This window comes from Aythya fuligula, chromosome 2 (assembly GCF_009819795.1).
Source record: "Aythya fuligula isolate bAytFul2 chromosome 2, bAytFul2.pri, whole genome shotgun sequence".
NCBI classification, from domain to species: Eukaryota; Metazoa; Chordata; class Aves; order Anseriformes; family Anatidae; genus Aythya; species Aythya fuligula.
In genome coordinates this window covers 73008308-73026550 of record NC_045560.1, presented here as the reverse complement: position 1 = coordinate 73026550, position 18243 = coordinate 73008308, and the positions used below count along the sequence as shown (strand labels likewise).

General features: G+C 38.2%; 1 protein-coding gene across 2 annotated transcripts in view; it reads left to right on the top strand.

Annotated features, from left to right (window-relative positions):
* Window positions 1-18243, top strand: part of CDH18 (cadherin 18) — a 464051-nt gene that overhangs the window by 287565 nt on the left and 158243 nt on the right. For both annotated transcript variants that reach the window (XM_032183266.1, XM_032183265.1), the window contains exon 5: window positions 16362-16656. In XM_032183266.1, coding sequence (XP_032039157.1) covers window positions 16362-16656 — 295 coding nt within the window. The remainder of the gene's footprint in view (window positions 1-16361; window positions 16657-18243) is intronic.

Genomic DNA, 18243 nt, shown 5'->3' with positions numbered 1-18243 from the left:
CAGCTCGGTTGGCAGATCCCCTAGTATTGACTAGCCAGGTGGCCTTTGCCAAATGCGTATCCCAGTTTTTGAATGTCCCAGCGCCCATTGCTTTCAATGTAGTCTTTAACAGCCCATTGTATCGTTCAACTTTCCCGGAGGCTGGTGCATGATAGGGGATGTGATGCACCCACTCAATACCATGTTCTTTGGCCCAAGTGTCTATAAGGTTGTTTCGGAAATGAGTTCCATTGTCTGACTCTATTCTTTCTGGGGTACCATGTCGCCATAGGACTTGCTTTTCAAGGCCCAGGATAGTGTTCCAGGCGGTGGCATGAGGCACAGGGTATGTTTCCAGCCATCCGGTGGTTGCTTCCACCATTGTAAGTACGTGGCGCTTGCCATTGCGAGTTTGAGGGAGTGTGATGTAATCAATCTGCCAGGCCTCTCCATATTTATATTTCAGCCATCGTCCTCCATACCAAAGAGGCTTTGACTGTTTGGCTTGCTTGATTGCAGCACATGTTTCGCAGTCATGAATAACCTGTGCTATAGCGTCCATGGTCAGGTCCACCCCTCGATCACGAGCCCATCTGTATGTTGCATCTCTACCTTGATGGCCTGAGGTGTCATGGGCCCATCGGGCTATAAATAATTCACCTTTATGCTGCCAATCCAGATCCACCTGAGCTACTTCAATCTTAGCAGCCTGATCCACCTGCTGGTTGTTCTGATGTTCTTCAGTAGCCCGATTCTTGGGCACATGAGCATCTACGTGACGTACTTTCACAGCCAGGTTCTCTACCCGAGCAGCAATATCTTGCCACAATGCAGCAGCCCAGATGGGTTTGCCCCTACGCTGCCAGTTGTTTTGCTTCCATTGCTGTAACCATCCCCACAGGGAATTTGCTACCATCCATGAATCGGTGTAGAGATAGAGAACTGGCCATTTTTCTCGTTCAGCAATGTCTAAAGCCAGCTGAATGGCCTTCACTTCTGCAAACTGACTCGATTCACCTTCTCCCTCAGCAGCTTCTGCAACTCGTCGTGTAGGACTCCATACAGCAGCCTTCCATCTTCGATGCTTCCCCACAATACGACAGGACCCATCAGTGAACAGGGCATATTTCTTTTCATTTTCTGGTAACTGGTTGTACAGTGGGGCTTCTTCAGCACGACCCACCTCCTCCTCTGATGATATCCCAAAGTATTTACCTTCTGGCCAGTCCATAATCACTTCCAATATTCCTGGGCGACTGGGGTTTCCTATTCGAGCCCGCTGAGTAATTAGTGCAATCCACTTGCTCCATGTAGCATCAGTTGCATGATGCGTAGAAGAGACCCTTCCCTTGAACATCCAGCCTAGTACCGGCAATCGGGGTGCTAGGAGGAGCTGCGCTTCAGTACCGACCACCTCTGAAGCAGATCGAACTCCTTCATATGCTGCCAGTATCTCCTTTTCAGTTGGAGTATAGCGGGCCTCAGACCCTCTGTATCCCCGGCTCCAAAACCCCAGGGGCCGACCTCGAGTTTCCCCAGGTTCTTTCTGCCAGAGGCTCCAGGTGGGGCCGTTCTCCCCGGCTGCAATGTAGAGCACATTCTTTACATCTGGTCCTGTTCGAACTGGCCCAAGGGCTACTGCATGGACTATTTCCTGCTTAATTTGTTCAAAGGCTTGTCGTTGTTCAGGGCCCCATTCAAACTCATTCTTCTTACGGGTTACTTGGTAGAGCGGGTTTACAATCAGACTGTAATTTGGGATGTGCATTCTCCAAAACCCCACAACACCTAGGAAAGTCTGTGTTTCTTTTTTGTTAGTTGGTGGAGACATAGCTGTTATTTTGTTGATCACATCCATTGGGATTTGACGACGTCCATCTTGCCATTTTATTCCTAAAAACTGTACTTATATACACAAAAAGACCACAGCTGATTTTAGAAACAGCCATATCATGTATTCAACACAGGAATGATTAAGCACATTTGGAATCTAGATACGGGTTTCTGGAAATTTGGAATGCTTTTTCTTTCTGGTTGTTATTGCAAAAGTCTATCATCATTTCTTTTCCTCATTATTAGAATCTGCATTGTCAGTCACAATGAAGTATGGCTGTTGTCTGTGAAAGGAAGAAAATGCTCTGTGCTGTACTGAAAAGAGCATGCAGGGCTTGTAATGACATTGTCAGGTGTAAAAAGTAGCCAATGTTTACAGGTTACAAACTGCAAATGCTCTTAGGCCATAATGCCAGTAAGTCATAAATTATGATATCAAGTTGGCTTGTAAACATTTTCAGAACTTGTGTTTTACTTGTCCAGAAGTTGTATTGGACCAAGTCTAAATAATGAGTTTTTTATTCTGTGTTACAATGAATGTCTTACAGTGGTGGCAGTACAGATGTTTATGGGACGAAGGAGGTCGTGATGACTCTAGGAAGAGCACAGAACCAGTAACACATTACCCTGTGGAAACAAAAACCTGACCTCATTAAAAAACCTTGAACTCAGAAACTTTACTTCCCCTTGGTAATGTTTGTATGAAGTATGTAAATACGCAGAAAATGTTCTTGGAATCCTCCAATTTACATCAGTTTGAGATCTAGAAAGCTTTTGCCACACTTCATAGAAATCATGGGTAAGGGCAGTTCTTTATATTCCTGTTCACTGGGATTGGTATGTTCTCAGTTTTCTGCTTGTACATGTAAAAGCATAGTCATCACTGCAGCAGTTGTGATGGCTTCATCACTTTCATTGCATTCATTACATGACTTTCATCTATGGAAAGGGCTAGTGTTAAACTTCTGTAGTCAACACTGATATTCCTCTGAGTTATCCAACAAAGATGTCAAAAGTAGTTTAGTTGGCATTCTCTATTATCAACAGATTTTGTGTCACTAGTGACCTTTTAAGGAAATTTGTGGTAACATTTCCTTATCATTATGATACAGGGCTTCCAGCAAAAAGCAAGAGTATTGCATTATAGGAAGAAGAAAAGTGATGGGAAAAAAAAAAAATGCTGAGATAGGAAAAAAATGTATTGTCTTCTATGAGAAATGTAAAGGAGCAATCACTTGTGAAACTTGCGATGGATATGCTATAGAAAATATTTTCTTTTTTTACAAACCTGGATTTCATCAAATTAGAATACAAGCTTACCGAAAAGAGAGAAAATGGAATTTCAGATTCAGAACCAAAATATATCTTTAAGTATTAAATACTGCAGAAGCAGTGAATCAGTACTTCAATAATTCAGTATTCTGATGGCATAATCATACCACATTTTAAAATTTAAAAAGCATGTAATGAAGAACCCTTAGCAAATAAAATGAGAAAATAAAACAGTAGTAAATGAATGCTTTTGTTTTACCTGGAAAAATGCTTTGACATGAGTTCATAAGAAGCTCACAAAAATATGGTGATGAAATCCTTTGAAAGAATGATTTCTGCAGTTCTTGATAATAAGTAGTAGTCCTTTCATTTTTTTTTGAGAATGAAACAGGTTTTTTTCAGCTGAAATAGAAGCCATTGGACAGTAGCTAACCCATTTTCTTTCCGCAGTCTTACAAATGTCTCAGCAAATTAGCTTCAAAGACATCAAAACCAAAATTGTGTGAAAGATATTTGGAAGGATGGGATAAAAGGAAGCTGGTAAATTAATTATCTCTCCTTGAACTTTTCCACATAATATTCTTTACCTAATCAAACTCTGTAATTGAGCAAATAATCGAGCTGCTGACACAATTTTTTCTCTAGTTAAAGTTCACATAACACACAAATATTACATCAGAAAATCACACATTTATTTTTATCTTCACAGTATTATTTAGGAACAGCAAGGGATTAACAAGAAATTTAGAATATCACATGGGGACACTGCAGTTGTTTTTCCTGTGTTCAAAAGTGAATATGCTGTCTTAAGATCATTCATAGAGTGAGGTGTTTGCTGTACCACTGTCATATAAAGAAGCAAACAAACAAATCAATCATACTTGCCATAAGAGTTTTAGTGTGCTTAACACTCAGAGCTTCCTGCTGCAGTAAGCTATTTCCATCTATCCCATTAATGTCAGGAGGAGCTATATAGAGGAAGATGGCACGTAATATGAAATTAATTAATCAGTGTTTGTGATAATTAATAGTTCTTTCTCATCTCAAAAAAAAATCAGAAATAATTTTTAGGTTGGCATTCCTGTTCACTAAGGGCATATATTTATTTTCTTTTTGGAAGACCCTTTTACAATAGATATGTTTTCTTTTTTACTTCTGTACTGCAGGTGGAAAGAGAAAGCAGTTTGTTTCTCTCTATTTGCATATAAAAATAAAAAAAATCTACTGCAATGACAGAAGCCTAAGAAAGCACCAGAAATGAAGGTCAATAGTATCTGTAGAAAGTCTGCAGAAACAGTGTGTGGAAACAGAAACTGCATTTTTATGTTATAGTTTCAAATGTGCAATATTTTTCAGTAAAGAGTAGATTTTCGTTGCCTCAGTGAAGTTCTAAATCCTAAACTCTAGCATCTTGTGGTGTTTTCAAAGAAAATGTGCATTTAAATTTTTTTTCTATCCTTGACCTTTTCAATGTCCTAAGCAAACACTCTGGCCTATGAAAACGGGCTTAATTCTCCAGATAATGCCAGTTATGATTTTTGGCACCTGCTCTAAGACTATGCTTTGCACTGTTCATGTTTAATTAATTGCTGACTGTGTAATAATACCTCCTTGGAACAACAAGCTGAAACAAAACATTCTTATCCCAATAGTGATGTAATATAACCAGGACTTCTTTTGGTGACAGTGAATCAAGGCCTTTGTATTCATTCAAATCTAGTCAAATGGCCTTCTACATGGATCTAGGAATCTAAGTTATTACCACAATTATTTATTGATTGTGAAATGAGTTCTTGATGACAGGGACCAAGGAGATACTGAAAAGTGAAGTTATTTTATAAATTTGTCTAGAGTGCATTAAATTGTTTTCTGCACTGCTTTGTGACATATGAATGCTATGAAGTAATATAGCATTGATCCAGGAATTAATTACTTGTTCATACCCACTGAAGTGTGACTTTTAGCTACTATACAAAGAAACCCAGCAGAAATCTGGCCTAGATCTTGAGAATTACTTGGTTGAATGCAACAGTAAAGGATTCATTTAAAGTCTGACTTTCATCTCTCATAGCTTAATTGACATTTCTTTTGTATTGATGGGGCTTTTTTGGAAAAGAAAAGTTTCTAAATGTCTTGAAATTCTGTAGTCCTCCAGGACTATTTTTTATAGCTTTATGAATGCATCCCTTCTGCTTTCTCTGAGAATTAGAGTTCAGAATTGCCAATGGTATCACTACTGGATAAACAGGAGTTTGTTTGGGACTTTTTGTATCTCACAGAACAACAAAATATCCTGAGTTGGAAGGGACCCACAAGTAACAATGAGCCCAACTCCTGTCTCCACACAGGTCTACCCAAAAATTCATACCATATGACTAAGAACACAGTCCAAACGCTTCTTAAACTCTGACAGGCTTGGTGCAGTGACTACTTCCCTGGGGAGCCTGCTCCAGTGCACAACCACCCTCTCAGTGAAGAGCCTCTTCCTGATATCCAGGCTGAACCTCCCCTGTTGGAGCTTGACACCTTTCCCTCAGGTCCTATTGCTGGTCACTAAAGAGAACAGATCAACACCTGCCCTTCCACTCCCCTTTGTGAGGAAGCTGTAGGTCATGATGAGGTCTCCCCTCAGCCTCCTCTTTTCCAAGCTGAACAGGCCAAGTGACCTCAGCCACTCCTCATATGTCTTCCCCTCTAGGCCCTTCACCATCTTTGTAGCCCATCTCTGACATTCTCCAGTAGCTTCACATCCTTCTTGTACTGTAGTGCTCAGAACTGCACACAGTACTCAAGGTGAGGCCACACCAGCGCAGAGTAGAGCGGGACAATCACCTCCCTTGACCGATTAGCAATGCCGTGCTTAATGTACCCCAGGATACAGTTGGCCCTCCTGGCTGCCAGGGCACACTGCTGGCTCATATTCAACTTGCTGTCAACCACAACCCCCAGATCCCTCTCTGTGGGGCTGCTCTTGAGTCAACAACCATGGAGGTCTTTAAAAGACGTTTAGATGTAGAGCTTAGTGATATGATTTAGTGAAAGACTTGTTAGTGTTAGGTCAGAGGTTAGACTAGATGATCTTGGAGGTCTCTTCCAACCTAGATGATTCTGTGATGGTTCTGTGATTCTGTGTCTCATCGCCCATCTCAAATTATTTGTTTATTACTTTTTATTATTTCTGGGTAAATTTGGTAGTTCAAGTGTGAGAACCTTAGCTTATTCATCTCTGAAGCAGAGATAATGATACTTGCTTTTTAATAAGACTTCAAGATCTAAAAATTAAAAGCCCTACAGCTAAGGGGCTATTGTCTAGTCAGAAGTAAAGGCAATATATTGTGGCAGAGACAACCACTTATCTTACACTAGTATCTAGTGGCCATTGTGCCTGTGTGCTGCTGCCAACACATGTCCTATGAGATAAATGCAGTACATCTCCACTTTGAAGCAATTGTCCTGGCCTTAGAGCAGTATTGGGGAATAAAGAGTCTTGTTTTGATTTCTGTTTAGAAATAATATTTTTCTTTGGATAGGACCCAAAAAGACCACCTCAATTTCAGACATAATTTAGAGTAGTAGTTCAATAAGCTGTTGTCATTTAGCCCTGGGACCTGCAAGCAAGTATATTTGCATAATTATAACATTCTTTTAGAAGACTTTGGTTAGCATGTTCTGCAAACAGGATGCTCATCTAGCTCTTTAAAATCTATGAAACAAATATGCTGTGTAAAGTCTACTTTCTTGAAAAAAGAAAGTAGAAAAATAAAAAAATAATTTATATGTCTATCATATCATTCACCCAAGTTAAAGACATCTGAAATAAAAGCTTACTGCTGTGATGAGAGTTCAGGTGAAAACTTCAGCATAATTGAATTATTTTTTATATACACTGATTTAGACACACAGTACATGAAAGTACAATTTCAGATTCTATTTTTCCTAAGATATATAGTGTATACAGAACATCATATACAAAACAACAGTTCTATACATAAATGCTTATTGTGTTGTCTATTTTTCTTGTCATTCACTTGAGTTCTCCTTTGGCACAGAGAGAAAATAGAAGCTAATGACCACTTGTGTCAGCTACGGTACACCCGCTGTTATTTCAGATGTGAGTGCTTATGCACCTGCATACTTCTGCCATTACTCAGCTCTTACCTCCCCACTCCCCCCAAAATAAGCAGTAGCAAAGGAGCAGACTTCAGATAAGCACATCTTGCAAAAACAGATGTTTGTATGCTGTAGTGTTGTACTGTGAAGTTAATACTCTTTCAGTTGCATTTTTCCTGGATGATTGCAATCCAATTATTTTTTTCTATCTCAGAAAACCCATTCAGCAGATGGGGGCAATTGCAATTCTCTATTTTCTTCCTCTGTTTGACAGGGGTGTGGAATAGCTTCTTCTCAATTCGTGGACACTGCTATGGATAATACAGTTATCTCTTGGGCTAATGATTCCCTCTGAGAATTCCATCAAAAGGTGTGACATTGCCCAGAGCAGTATATTTCATTAAAACATATTTTATAGCTCAGACCAGAGGAAGCAAGTCTGTGGCAAATCTGAGGATGCTTTTACCACAGAGGCTCAATGAAAATTTTAGTAGCATCAGCAAAACTCTGGTTTTGCAGTATACACCAATCAGAATAATTTTATATGCAGATTTTACTACTGCTATGTTATTGTATCATTCCTTTTAAATTACATGTTGTGTCTACATAAACATCAAAGGAAGTCAACATGATTGCTCTTCTTATTAGAAGATTAAAGTGTTTAGTATTCAGTGTTTTAGTGTTGTAACATCAATTCCTTATACACCTCTGCATTTTAATATTTTTAGTGAAGCATTAAGTAGTTTTGCATAACAGAAGTAAAGTAACATGCATACATTTTTTCAATGTATTATCCTGTCCTTTGTTAAAAGCTCATAACTTGTGTTTTTTATGAATAATTTTGTCATTCCTCTGGGTTGGGCAAGCATTGGCAGACTTCCCTCTGGTAGTGTTGTGCCAGGACCCTCTTGTTATCTGTTTAAACTGATTGGCAATGACAACAGATTTGAGAAGAGGAAGTTCCAGTGCTCTCCTTGAAAGAATATGCTGTTCACAAAAGAGAAAACAGTAATTCATTCAAAATCCATAATAGTTTGAACAGGAAAACCAGACAAACAAACAAAACTATCAAACATTTAATGGATTAAATTAACTGATTTATGAAGTACAATGTATTTTAGTGGTGCTGTCCTTGTTTTGTTGCAAATGCTGTAACTGCTTTGCAATATTCTGATTTTGATGTTTTATTTCTGGTCATCTGATGTTAGTTCCAGTACACTTCCTAGTCTCCATTACAGATTTGTATTTCACAGCATTTGTTTCTGCTCAGTAAAGACAGAAACATGCAAGTATGTAGAACTTAATTACTACAGATGCATTTCAGTGTTGCAAAACCAATTTGACTTAAGTAATATTAGCCTGTTTACATCAATATTTAAACCCTTAGGAATTGAACAGCAGTGCTGCTCATTGTACTTTGCTTGCCACTTTATTCCAAATGGATGTTAAAAAAATAGAAATTAGCCTCAATATTATACTATCAATCTTGGTGTTTTGAAATGTTTTCTTTTTCTCATGTAATTATTAATTTATTCAAAGTAGGGACAGTGTTATCATATTTAAATGTTATTTTTTGCTAAATTGAATATATACCTGGCTTGTGGAATAAAGTATATTTGAGGCATATAACAATCCACAAATATATATTTTTAATGATGGTGAAAACTGCATATATTTAAACAGATGACTAAATTGGTCTTTGTTTATTCAGTTGAAGTTCTGTTATGATAAACTATCCTGTATATTTGTAAGGAAAGGGGACACATTTTGTATCCAAAAACAAAGGCAGGGGGAGATTGATCCCCCAAGCCAACTTGTCCTTTGAAAAAAGAAAAACAGGAAGGGAGTGGGGGGAAAGTTCTTGTTTGGCAGTAAATAAGAGGCAAAGGATTCTGATCAAAGTTAAATGTATGTAAGGAAACGTCAAAAAGTGAGCAGATTCTGGCCAAGAGATCTGTTCGATGGTGGCAAACAGGAACTAAGAAGATACATGCCTATTGATGATACAAAATCTTGATATTTATTTCTATGGAAATAAAGCCAATGTATTTCCATTATTCTAAAGTGTCACAGAATAGCTAAATTCATCTCCTGCCTTTTTCTTTGATTCAAAATAGAGACTGTCTCTAAGCTGTTTTCAGGCAGCTGAATTATTTTCCCTCCAATGCATCCACACTAATTGTGCAGGTACTTTGAGGTCCATCATAGCTTTTTAAGTCTTTGCTTCACTGGTAAAATGAAGCCATAAATGCTTAGACAGAATGGTAGGGGATTCTACAACAGTTCTTAACACAAGGGAATGAGGAAGGAAAAAAAAATCTGCATCCCTCTAGATACTGACTCTTTGAAAGGACTGCACTCCCTTACTAAAGAAGAGCCCTGTAAAGAAAAGATGTTATTAGCAAAATTAACTGCCAGGGTAGCCATTCCTTTTCTTATTATTCTACATAATTTTTTCCATATTTTTATAAAGCTGAGTTAGTGTAAAGGAGAATGTTAGGGAGAAGGCCAATTGTTTATTTTGCCTGCTTCCAATTAAAATTTTACAGTAAGTTTGAGAAGTACAGAACGAACATAGGATATTTAATTAAATGAACTTCCTGATTCAAAAGCAATACTGATGAAACACAGACAAGTGACATAGAGTGTGTTTGCATCCTGGTGCAAAAGAGAGAACTGGCAACTTGAGGAGAAGGAATGGCACTTATCATCTTCTCCCTCTGTCCTCCGTTCAGATACTTGTAATCCACAGCCAAGCTGCAATATGTCCCAGCTATGTAACCTTCTTCTGAGTGATGCCTGCTGCTTTGTGTGTTTTGTTGGGGTGGAGTGTACTAACAGTAAGTCTAGTAGTTTGTTAAATCATACATATCTTTTGGATTTTAGCCACTGAATAATTGCTTTGTACTCTTAAGTTGTATGTACTAACCTTTCAGAGTCTCTTTGCAAAAGGCCTAAGGTGCCTGAAGTTAACTCAGAGTGGGAAGGTTACAGACTATTTGAGCAAAGAAACACAAATTTGAAAACTATTTCGGATAGCCAAGAATTGGAGAGGAAGTGATAGAAATTGGCTAAGAAGCAATAAATAAATAAATAAATAAATAAAAGAGAGAGAGAGAGAAATGAGAGCATAGGAAAAATGCAAATTGTTATGCAACAACTCAGGACTGTTCAGTTAGAAAGCTTGCAAATAGACTGTTACAAGAAGAATTTAAGTGTGGATGGTAGAGGGATAAAGGCTGGGTTATATGCAACCTGAATAGTGAGACTGGCTGATCTGGGAAATAGCATGGGTCTGGGTTTAGGAGAGGTGGTTGGAAACTGAGCAGGGAAGAGGAGACACAGGAACCTGTAACTGGTGGAGCATGCTTTCCTCTGGAGTATAAAATTAAACTCAGCATTTCCAAGTTTCCTCATTACATTCCTGTTTGCAAACATCTAGGCATCTCTGGCAAAGCGACTCAGTCTTTTTGTTAAGGTACCATATGATCAGTCAGTGGCATTAGCAGAACTCCGGTTTTGAGTTTGGAATTATGTGCATATTATTTTTGTTGTTTATTATTTGCCAGCAATAAGTTTTAAGTAAAATTCTTTGCAGTTACATCAAAATGATCTGTCTATATATTTGTAGCCATTTCAACCACATGAAATTAATTAGATTAGTACAACACTTCTTGATTTTTCAAATCAGATTTAAATTTAGCATGTGTTTGGCAATCTCTTCATTTTTATTTTTTATTTTTTAAACAGAACAGTACAAATTTTATGTTCATATCCAAGATTTTTTTGGTAGTCCAGTAAAATTTGGTAAAATCCATTATTAGTCCACTTAAAGTGCCACCCACAGAAGACACCAAGAATTCTAATTGTTCAATTAAAGCAAAAAGAAGGAAGCTGTTTTATCACTAAAAAATAGGCTCTTCTACTTTACTGCCCCTCCCAGCCAAGTTTCATTCTCATTCTGGTCATACTTTGTTTCTGGTTGCCACTTGTTTCCTCAGTGCAGGGCAGCTTGATGATGGCTGGGAGTTGTTAGCATACCACATCCCATGAGAAGAAGGAAAGTTTCTCCCATGCTTCTCAGTTTTTGAATTAGTTTGGGGTTATTTTTCATGGCACTCATCTTTGTGTTTCTTTCCCATTGGTCCATACTTCTATATTGTCCACTAGTTTGTTTTTATTTGTGTTCATTTGACTTCTGACAAATACTTAAGACTACATCTGAAACTTTAATTTAATATAATTAATTTAATTAAAAAAAAAAAAAGAACAATTTTAGCTGAAAAGTTTGTTATACCTCTTCAAATGATGTCTTTGAAAAATGTAGCCTTTCTGCAGTTTGTGCAGGCATAGTAAAAGAAAGTTAAGAATTTAATTGGACTGATGGAAGAAAAATATTTAAGTCTTAGGAAAACAAGGACACCTTGCTTGCTCTTCTACTAAATCAGTCACACACTGCTGATATAGGCTAGTTAAAGATTGAGGAACCATCATAAATCATCCTGAAGACAACCTGTTATTAAATATGTCAAGAAGTGAAGCTCAATGGGTTGATAAAGGTGACATTCCAGTTATGCTCTTCAGCTAGTATTTTCAGTTTCTTCTTTTCCTAAATAGGTAAAATTTCAGAGAAATAAATACAGGAATAAAGCACCCCCAACAGGGGATGAAAATTAATTACTTTCTGACTACTTCTGGTTGTGGGCAGAGTATTTAGTGTAGATGTTGTCATTAAGAGTTTAACATAATAAACAGTAATAAGTAATGTTTTCAGAAGCCAGTACTCTGTTTAGGATAGAAATTATATTTCCACAAGGACTTCTGGAGCCAGCACAGACTGGAAGTTTTGGGATTAGAGATGATGCTCTCAGAGCAGCAGAGAGGGGCAGCTTCCCAGGGCCAGGAGCTTGGGGTGTCCCCAAGTGGGCCAGGCAGGGCCCGTCCCAGCACCCCACCAGGAGCAGGGCACCATGGGCACTTGGCATCTCTATGGGGCTAGGCTGGGCCAAGGTTGGGCTGATCCATGGGCAGGGGCCATGGTCAGGCCAGGCAGGGCTGTGGGGAGCTGGAGCCAGGCCCTACTGCGGCCTCAGTGGGGCAGGGGCTGGTGGCCCTGGGATCACCATGGAGCCTGGGCCTGGGCAGGGACAGGAGGGGCTGGCAGTGGGTCCAAGCTGTATTAGACTGTACTGGTTAACTGGACAAATTGCTGGTCTGCAAGATCCTTTCAAAGTAAGGTTTGGGTTGTGAGGTGAGATTGCTTTGGGAAGCAACTTGAAACAACTTCAGAAGGGAAAAAAAATACATTTTTTTTTCAGTAGCAGCATCTTAGTATTATATATTGACCTGTGATACTAAGTCACAGGTCAATAAATAATCTTAGTATCACAGGTCAATATATAATCATCATAGAGCTGTGTTGTAATTGTTTGGCATCTTTTTCTTGTATTTCTTTCCGATTATATTCATTATTCCTCTCAACATTATGAGTTATCATGTTTCGGTTTGAAATGTGTTTGTATTTCTTTCTAAATTATGAGACTCCTGCGATGTTGCAGCTTTCTGGCTCTGACTGTCACAGCAGGGGAAAACCACCATCAGATTTTGTGTTTAGCTATGCTATTTATTTGCATTACTATGGCACATTAGTGTCTCATCCTGTGTACGTGCTCCTGCTGTAGTCATTGGCAGAGGTGGTGGCATCTCACTGAAATTAAATGCCCACATACTTTCTAGGGAATCTGTGTTAAGATGACTTCCCCAAGATCACTCAAGTTCACTGATGAACATGGTACAGGGCTGGTGATAGGTTGGCTCAAGTCTGCATTGCTTAGTGGCATCCCCCTCTCTGTCAAATGTGTCTGAAAGGGGTCTAATGAAGTCCTGAATAAAAAGAGTCCATAGGAGTTTGCTCCCTTGCTGTCTTTCATAAAACAGCGTAGACATACATGTAGCTGTAGAAGTGCAGCCTCTCAAACCATGTATTTGTACCCTAGTCAGTGAATCACATTTACTGCAACTAGAAATGCTTTTGTGGAATAAACCACCTTTTGTGGAGATGATTTCAGGTACAGAGGGAAAAGAAAGAAGTGCTCCAGGTACAGGAAATGAATCTCTCATTAATCTGGTAGGCATTGTTTTAACCGGGGACTCCCAGAGGCTTTCTTCAGCACAACGCATGTTGCAAATAAGTGTTTGAGAGAAGCCTTGATATTTTTCTACCTGGGCCAATTTGTACTGAGACAGAAGTATTAAAGAAGACAGTTATATAGTCTTTACAGAAAAAAAAAACCTGAAATATAAAGCAACTGACAAATGAAAGGCCCTTTTGTTATGCAGTAGAAATACTGTGTAGAGTCCTCCTATGTGAATTTTAAATTTAGCATTAGAAATTAAAAGGCATAAATCAAAGTGTTGTATTTCAAATAATATACAAAATAACCAGGAAATAGGGGAGGAGACAATTCTTTTAAGTCTCTCTTGTTTTCAGTTGTTGCCTTACAACTGCAATGTGAAAGACCTCATTGCAAGCTTTTATTAATATCCATATAACTTTCTTCTAATTACATTCCTGCCTTCATTTTTCAAATGACATTTGTTGGGTAACATGATATTTAGCAGGAATAGTATATAATTTGGCCACACAATCAGCTGAACATCTTTTGTGTTTCTTACCTTTGTTAGACATAAAAGTCCTTGGACTCAAAATTTAGCTGCATTTTCTTCACAGATTACAAGTGAAATACTTGTTTTTGCACAACAAGAAACACCTGATATTGTTAATTTTTCAAATCTTCCATGCATTTCATGCTACCACAGTGAATATGTGTTTCTGCTGCATGGTATTCTGCTGAATGGTACATCTTCTTTGGATATAAAAATACTCCAGATTTTTGAAGAAAGCTTGATTAAATTCTGCAACAGCTCCTTAGCCCATCAATTTCTTAGTTATTTATGTAACCATTTTCTTAATTGATTCATAAAACATTCTGATTACCTGAAAAAATAGAATAACAACGGATTTGGATTTAAATGCCAGGATATCTACTATTCCTGTTTTTAGGAATAAATCTCTTCAGAGAACATTTTGGTTTTCTAGGAATTTTGAATCCCTGGCATTTTACCATACATTATTTCTTTGTCAACAGAATACAGTAGTACTCTGAAGTTAATAAGAGATGTAACCAGAATTTTGCCCATCACTACTCAGAAGGAAACGTGTAAGGTTACTGCTGTCTTCTAAAGACAAAGCCAAAGAAACAGACCCTTCCTGTGCTTCTTTCTTGTTTTTTTTTTTTTTTTTTTTTTTTTTTGTTTTTTTTTTTTTTTTTTTTTTTTTTTTTTTTTTTTTTTTTTTTTTTTTACAAATAAAAGATAAGTCAACAGTGGTGTTTTATGTTGGTTATTCAGTCAGATCTTCTTGTAGCTCAGCTCAATATAATGTGCATCAGCAAGTTAGGCTGAGGTTTATATCAGCTGATTATCTTAATTTTATTACACTTACCCCTCAGACCCACCCTGCTGAACCCCCTATAGGACAAGATATAAACTGTGTCACCATATTTCCATAGATTTAATACAGACAGGATGAAAAATGTCATCAAAGTCGTGTATGCTTATTCCCTTTAAAAAAAAAAAAAGAAGTTCATTTTAAATTCAAGACAAAGACCTGATAAGAAAGATGCAAGGAAAGAATGGGAAAATAGCAGCACCTCTGTATTTTATGGTTTAAGTCGGAAAGGAAAAGGAAAAGGAAAAGGAAAAGGAAAAGGAAAAGGAAAAGGAAAAGGAAAAGGAAAAGGAAAAGGAAAAGGAAAAGGAAAAGGAAAAGGAAAAGGAAAAGGAAAAGGAAAAGGAAAGAAAAGAGACAGTTTAAACCTCCAGAAGTCTTATTTTTTCTCTACCCAACACTAAACGGAAAGGAATCTGAAAGCTGACACCTTGTGTTCCATTGCTTAAAAATAATAATTGACAATCTGGGCTTTAGTCCAATTCAGTACAGAAACTTAGTAATGCCAATAATTGCAGATATTTGGAGATAGTCAGGACAAGCGGATAAGAATAAGATTGAATTAAAAAGTTTCCCTTCTTACTTCCATCACTGTATAACTAGCTGCACACTATCACTTTGTTCTTATTGTGTACCTCAATAAGTGCAGTTCTCAAAGCAGTTTTAAATACAAGCACAAAGCTTCACATTCTAGCAAAAAAAAAAAAAAAATCATCCTTCCCTCTCAGAGAACATGTATTCATTTTAAATCTAAGTGGGTAGTTTATTAGAGTCAAGTTAGAGCACTGAGATGGATGGCTATTTTGTATAGTCTGTTAATACACTAGGGTACGTAAGGACTTTTCCTTTTTTTTTTTTTTTTTTTTTTTTTTTCCCCAAGAAATTTTAAGCTTTGTTCTATTCACAACATTTCTACTCAAATGTTACATATATTTTGTAGCACAAAGTATATATTAGGAACAATGAAAATGGCAGAAATATTAATCAAAGTTCATTATTTCATTATAAATAATTTAAATTGTAAGGAAATTAGGAGACTGTGATTAAAAAAAAAAAAAAAGAAAGAGAAAAAAAAAAAGAGAGAGAGAGAGAGGGGGTAGAGAAGAAATGGCTGCGTTTTGTAGAGAGGTGAAGAAATCCTGTACAGACAGTCTGTGCCCAATTAGACAGTTTCTGTTTGTAGTAAGTGATGCTGTCCTTGGGGCCATAGAAGATAACATAGGTGACTGGACTGAGTTACAATCATTGGAGCAAACTTAATCCTCAGAGTGACTGCTTTAGGCTTAGTGCTCAAGGCCAAGTATCTAGCAATGAGTGCTGTAAGATATCAACTTGAAGAACTAAAACCAAACCAAAAAAAAACCAAAACCAAAAAACATTCAATTTGCCAAAATATGTTTGATTCAAGGAAGTTTTATAGAATGGATATAGGAATTTGAAATAAAAAATGAGTTATGCTGGGGCAGACATGACCCTGAGCAAAATGATTGTCTTGACATTAATAGTGCATGAGAAATTACAGCAAGAGTTGAGAAGGTTACAAACTAGGCAGATTAATGTTAACAGTAATATTATAATTTTTGTATTTTTTGTGCAATAACCTTCTATGTAACGTGATAAGTCATTTTATATGATTTTATGTGTATATATTCTACAGCTGCACTCCAATTCCGACAAAGGTGATGGATCAGTCAAATACATTCTTACTGGAGAAGGAGCGGGAACTATATTTATTATTGATGACACGACAGGAGATATTCATTCAACCAAAAGCCTAGATCGAGAGCAGAAGACACACTATGTGCTTCATGCCCAAGCTATTGATAGACGGACAAACAAGCCACTCGAGCCTGAATCTGAATTTATTATCAAAGTACAGGATATCAACGACAATGCACCAAAATTTACAGATGGACCATACATTGTTACTGTGCCAGAGATGTCTGAAATGGGTAAGGAAAATTGTTCTATTCAGCAATATTTTAACAAGAGAAAATGCCACATGATGTTTCACAAAGCTATACCACTTTGTTGTATTATTGACTGTATGTAAAAGAATATTACATTTAAGAACAGATGATAAGAAGACATGAAATGCAACCTTGTGTGTTACTAGGGAACTTTCATATGAAGAAAACAGTACACACATACGTGTTTACTGTAGAGGAGAGTCACTCTTATTCTCATGTGGTTTAAGAGATGTTCCACAGAACTCCTAGACAACCTGTAATTTTCATTCTAGAATCAAGATATATATCCTCATTCAACTACACTCTTATGTCTACAAAATTAACCAAATACAAAGGAACAGTAGCTTTCTACATTATTCTAGATAATGATCTCATGTTTCTTTACATCTGTTAAGATGCTACAAAGTGAACAGAAATGCAAAATAAGTACTGATCTTTGTTTTTTCCCAGTTAGAAGTGTAGTTCAGATATTCTTTGAGGAGCTGTATTATACCACCAATTTTCTTTATTTCTTGCTTCTCTGCTGTTGAAATTAGTTTATAACTTTGCTATCAATATCAAACATAACTTCACTTAAATCAAAAAGAAAAAGAATTCACCACACCAAAATAAACATAACATCATCACAGCACCGACAAGGTGGACATTTTGCACACACACCACCCCTCGTCCCTTCACCACACTAACATATCACAGTTACTGCTTTCTTAAATTCTTCACAACTTGTACATTCCTAACAATCATCCTGCACGTATTTTTGCCCGTTACTTCTACCAACTATCATCCTTATCTCAAATTCCTCCAGCCCCACGTTGGGCGCCAAAAAAAGACTGTCGTGGTTCCGCTCGGGTGGGCAGCCGAGCTCCACCACAGCCGCTCTCTCACTCCCCCTCCTCAAAGAGGAATGGGGAGAAAATATGTGAAAAGGGCTCAAGGATTGAGATAAGGACGAGAAAATCATGCAATAATTATTGTAACGGGCAAAACAGACTCAGCATAAGGAGATAGTAAGATTTATTGCCTATTACTAACAAGCAAGAGAAGTGAGAAAACAAAGGAAAAAAAAACAAAAAACAAAAGCACCTTCCCCCCATCCACCCTCTTCCACCTCCTCCCCCCGAGCGGCGCAGGGGAACGGGGGAATGGGGGTTATGGTCAGTCGACAGCACTTCTTCTCTGCCGCTCCTTCTCGGTCACTCTCGTCCCCTGTGCTGTGGGGTCCCACCCACGGGATGCAGTCCTTGATGAACTGATCCGGCGTGGGCTTCCCACAGGCAGCAGCTCTTTCAGAACTGCTCCAGATATGGGTCCGTACCACAGGGTCCATCCCTCAGGAGAAAACTGCTCCAACCTGGCTCCCCTACGGGCAGCAGCTCCTGCCGGGTCACCTGCTCCTGCGTGGGCTCCTCTCCACGGGCTACAGGTCCGGCCCGGAATCTGCTCCGGCAGGGTCTTCCACAGGCGGCAGCCTCTGTCGGTGCAGGGCCACCTGCTCCACCGTGGTCTCCTCCACGGGCTGCAGCATGGAACCCTGCTCCACCGTGGTACTCCATGGGCTGCAGGGGGACA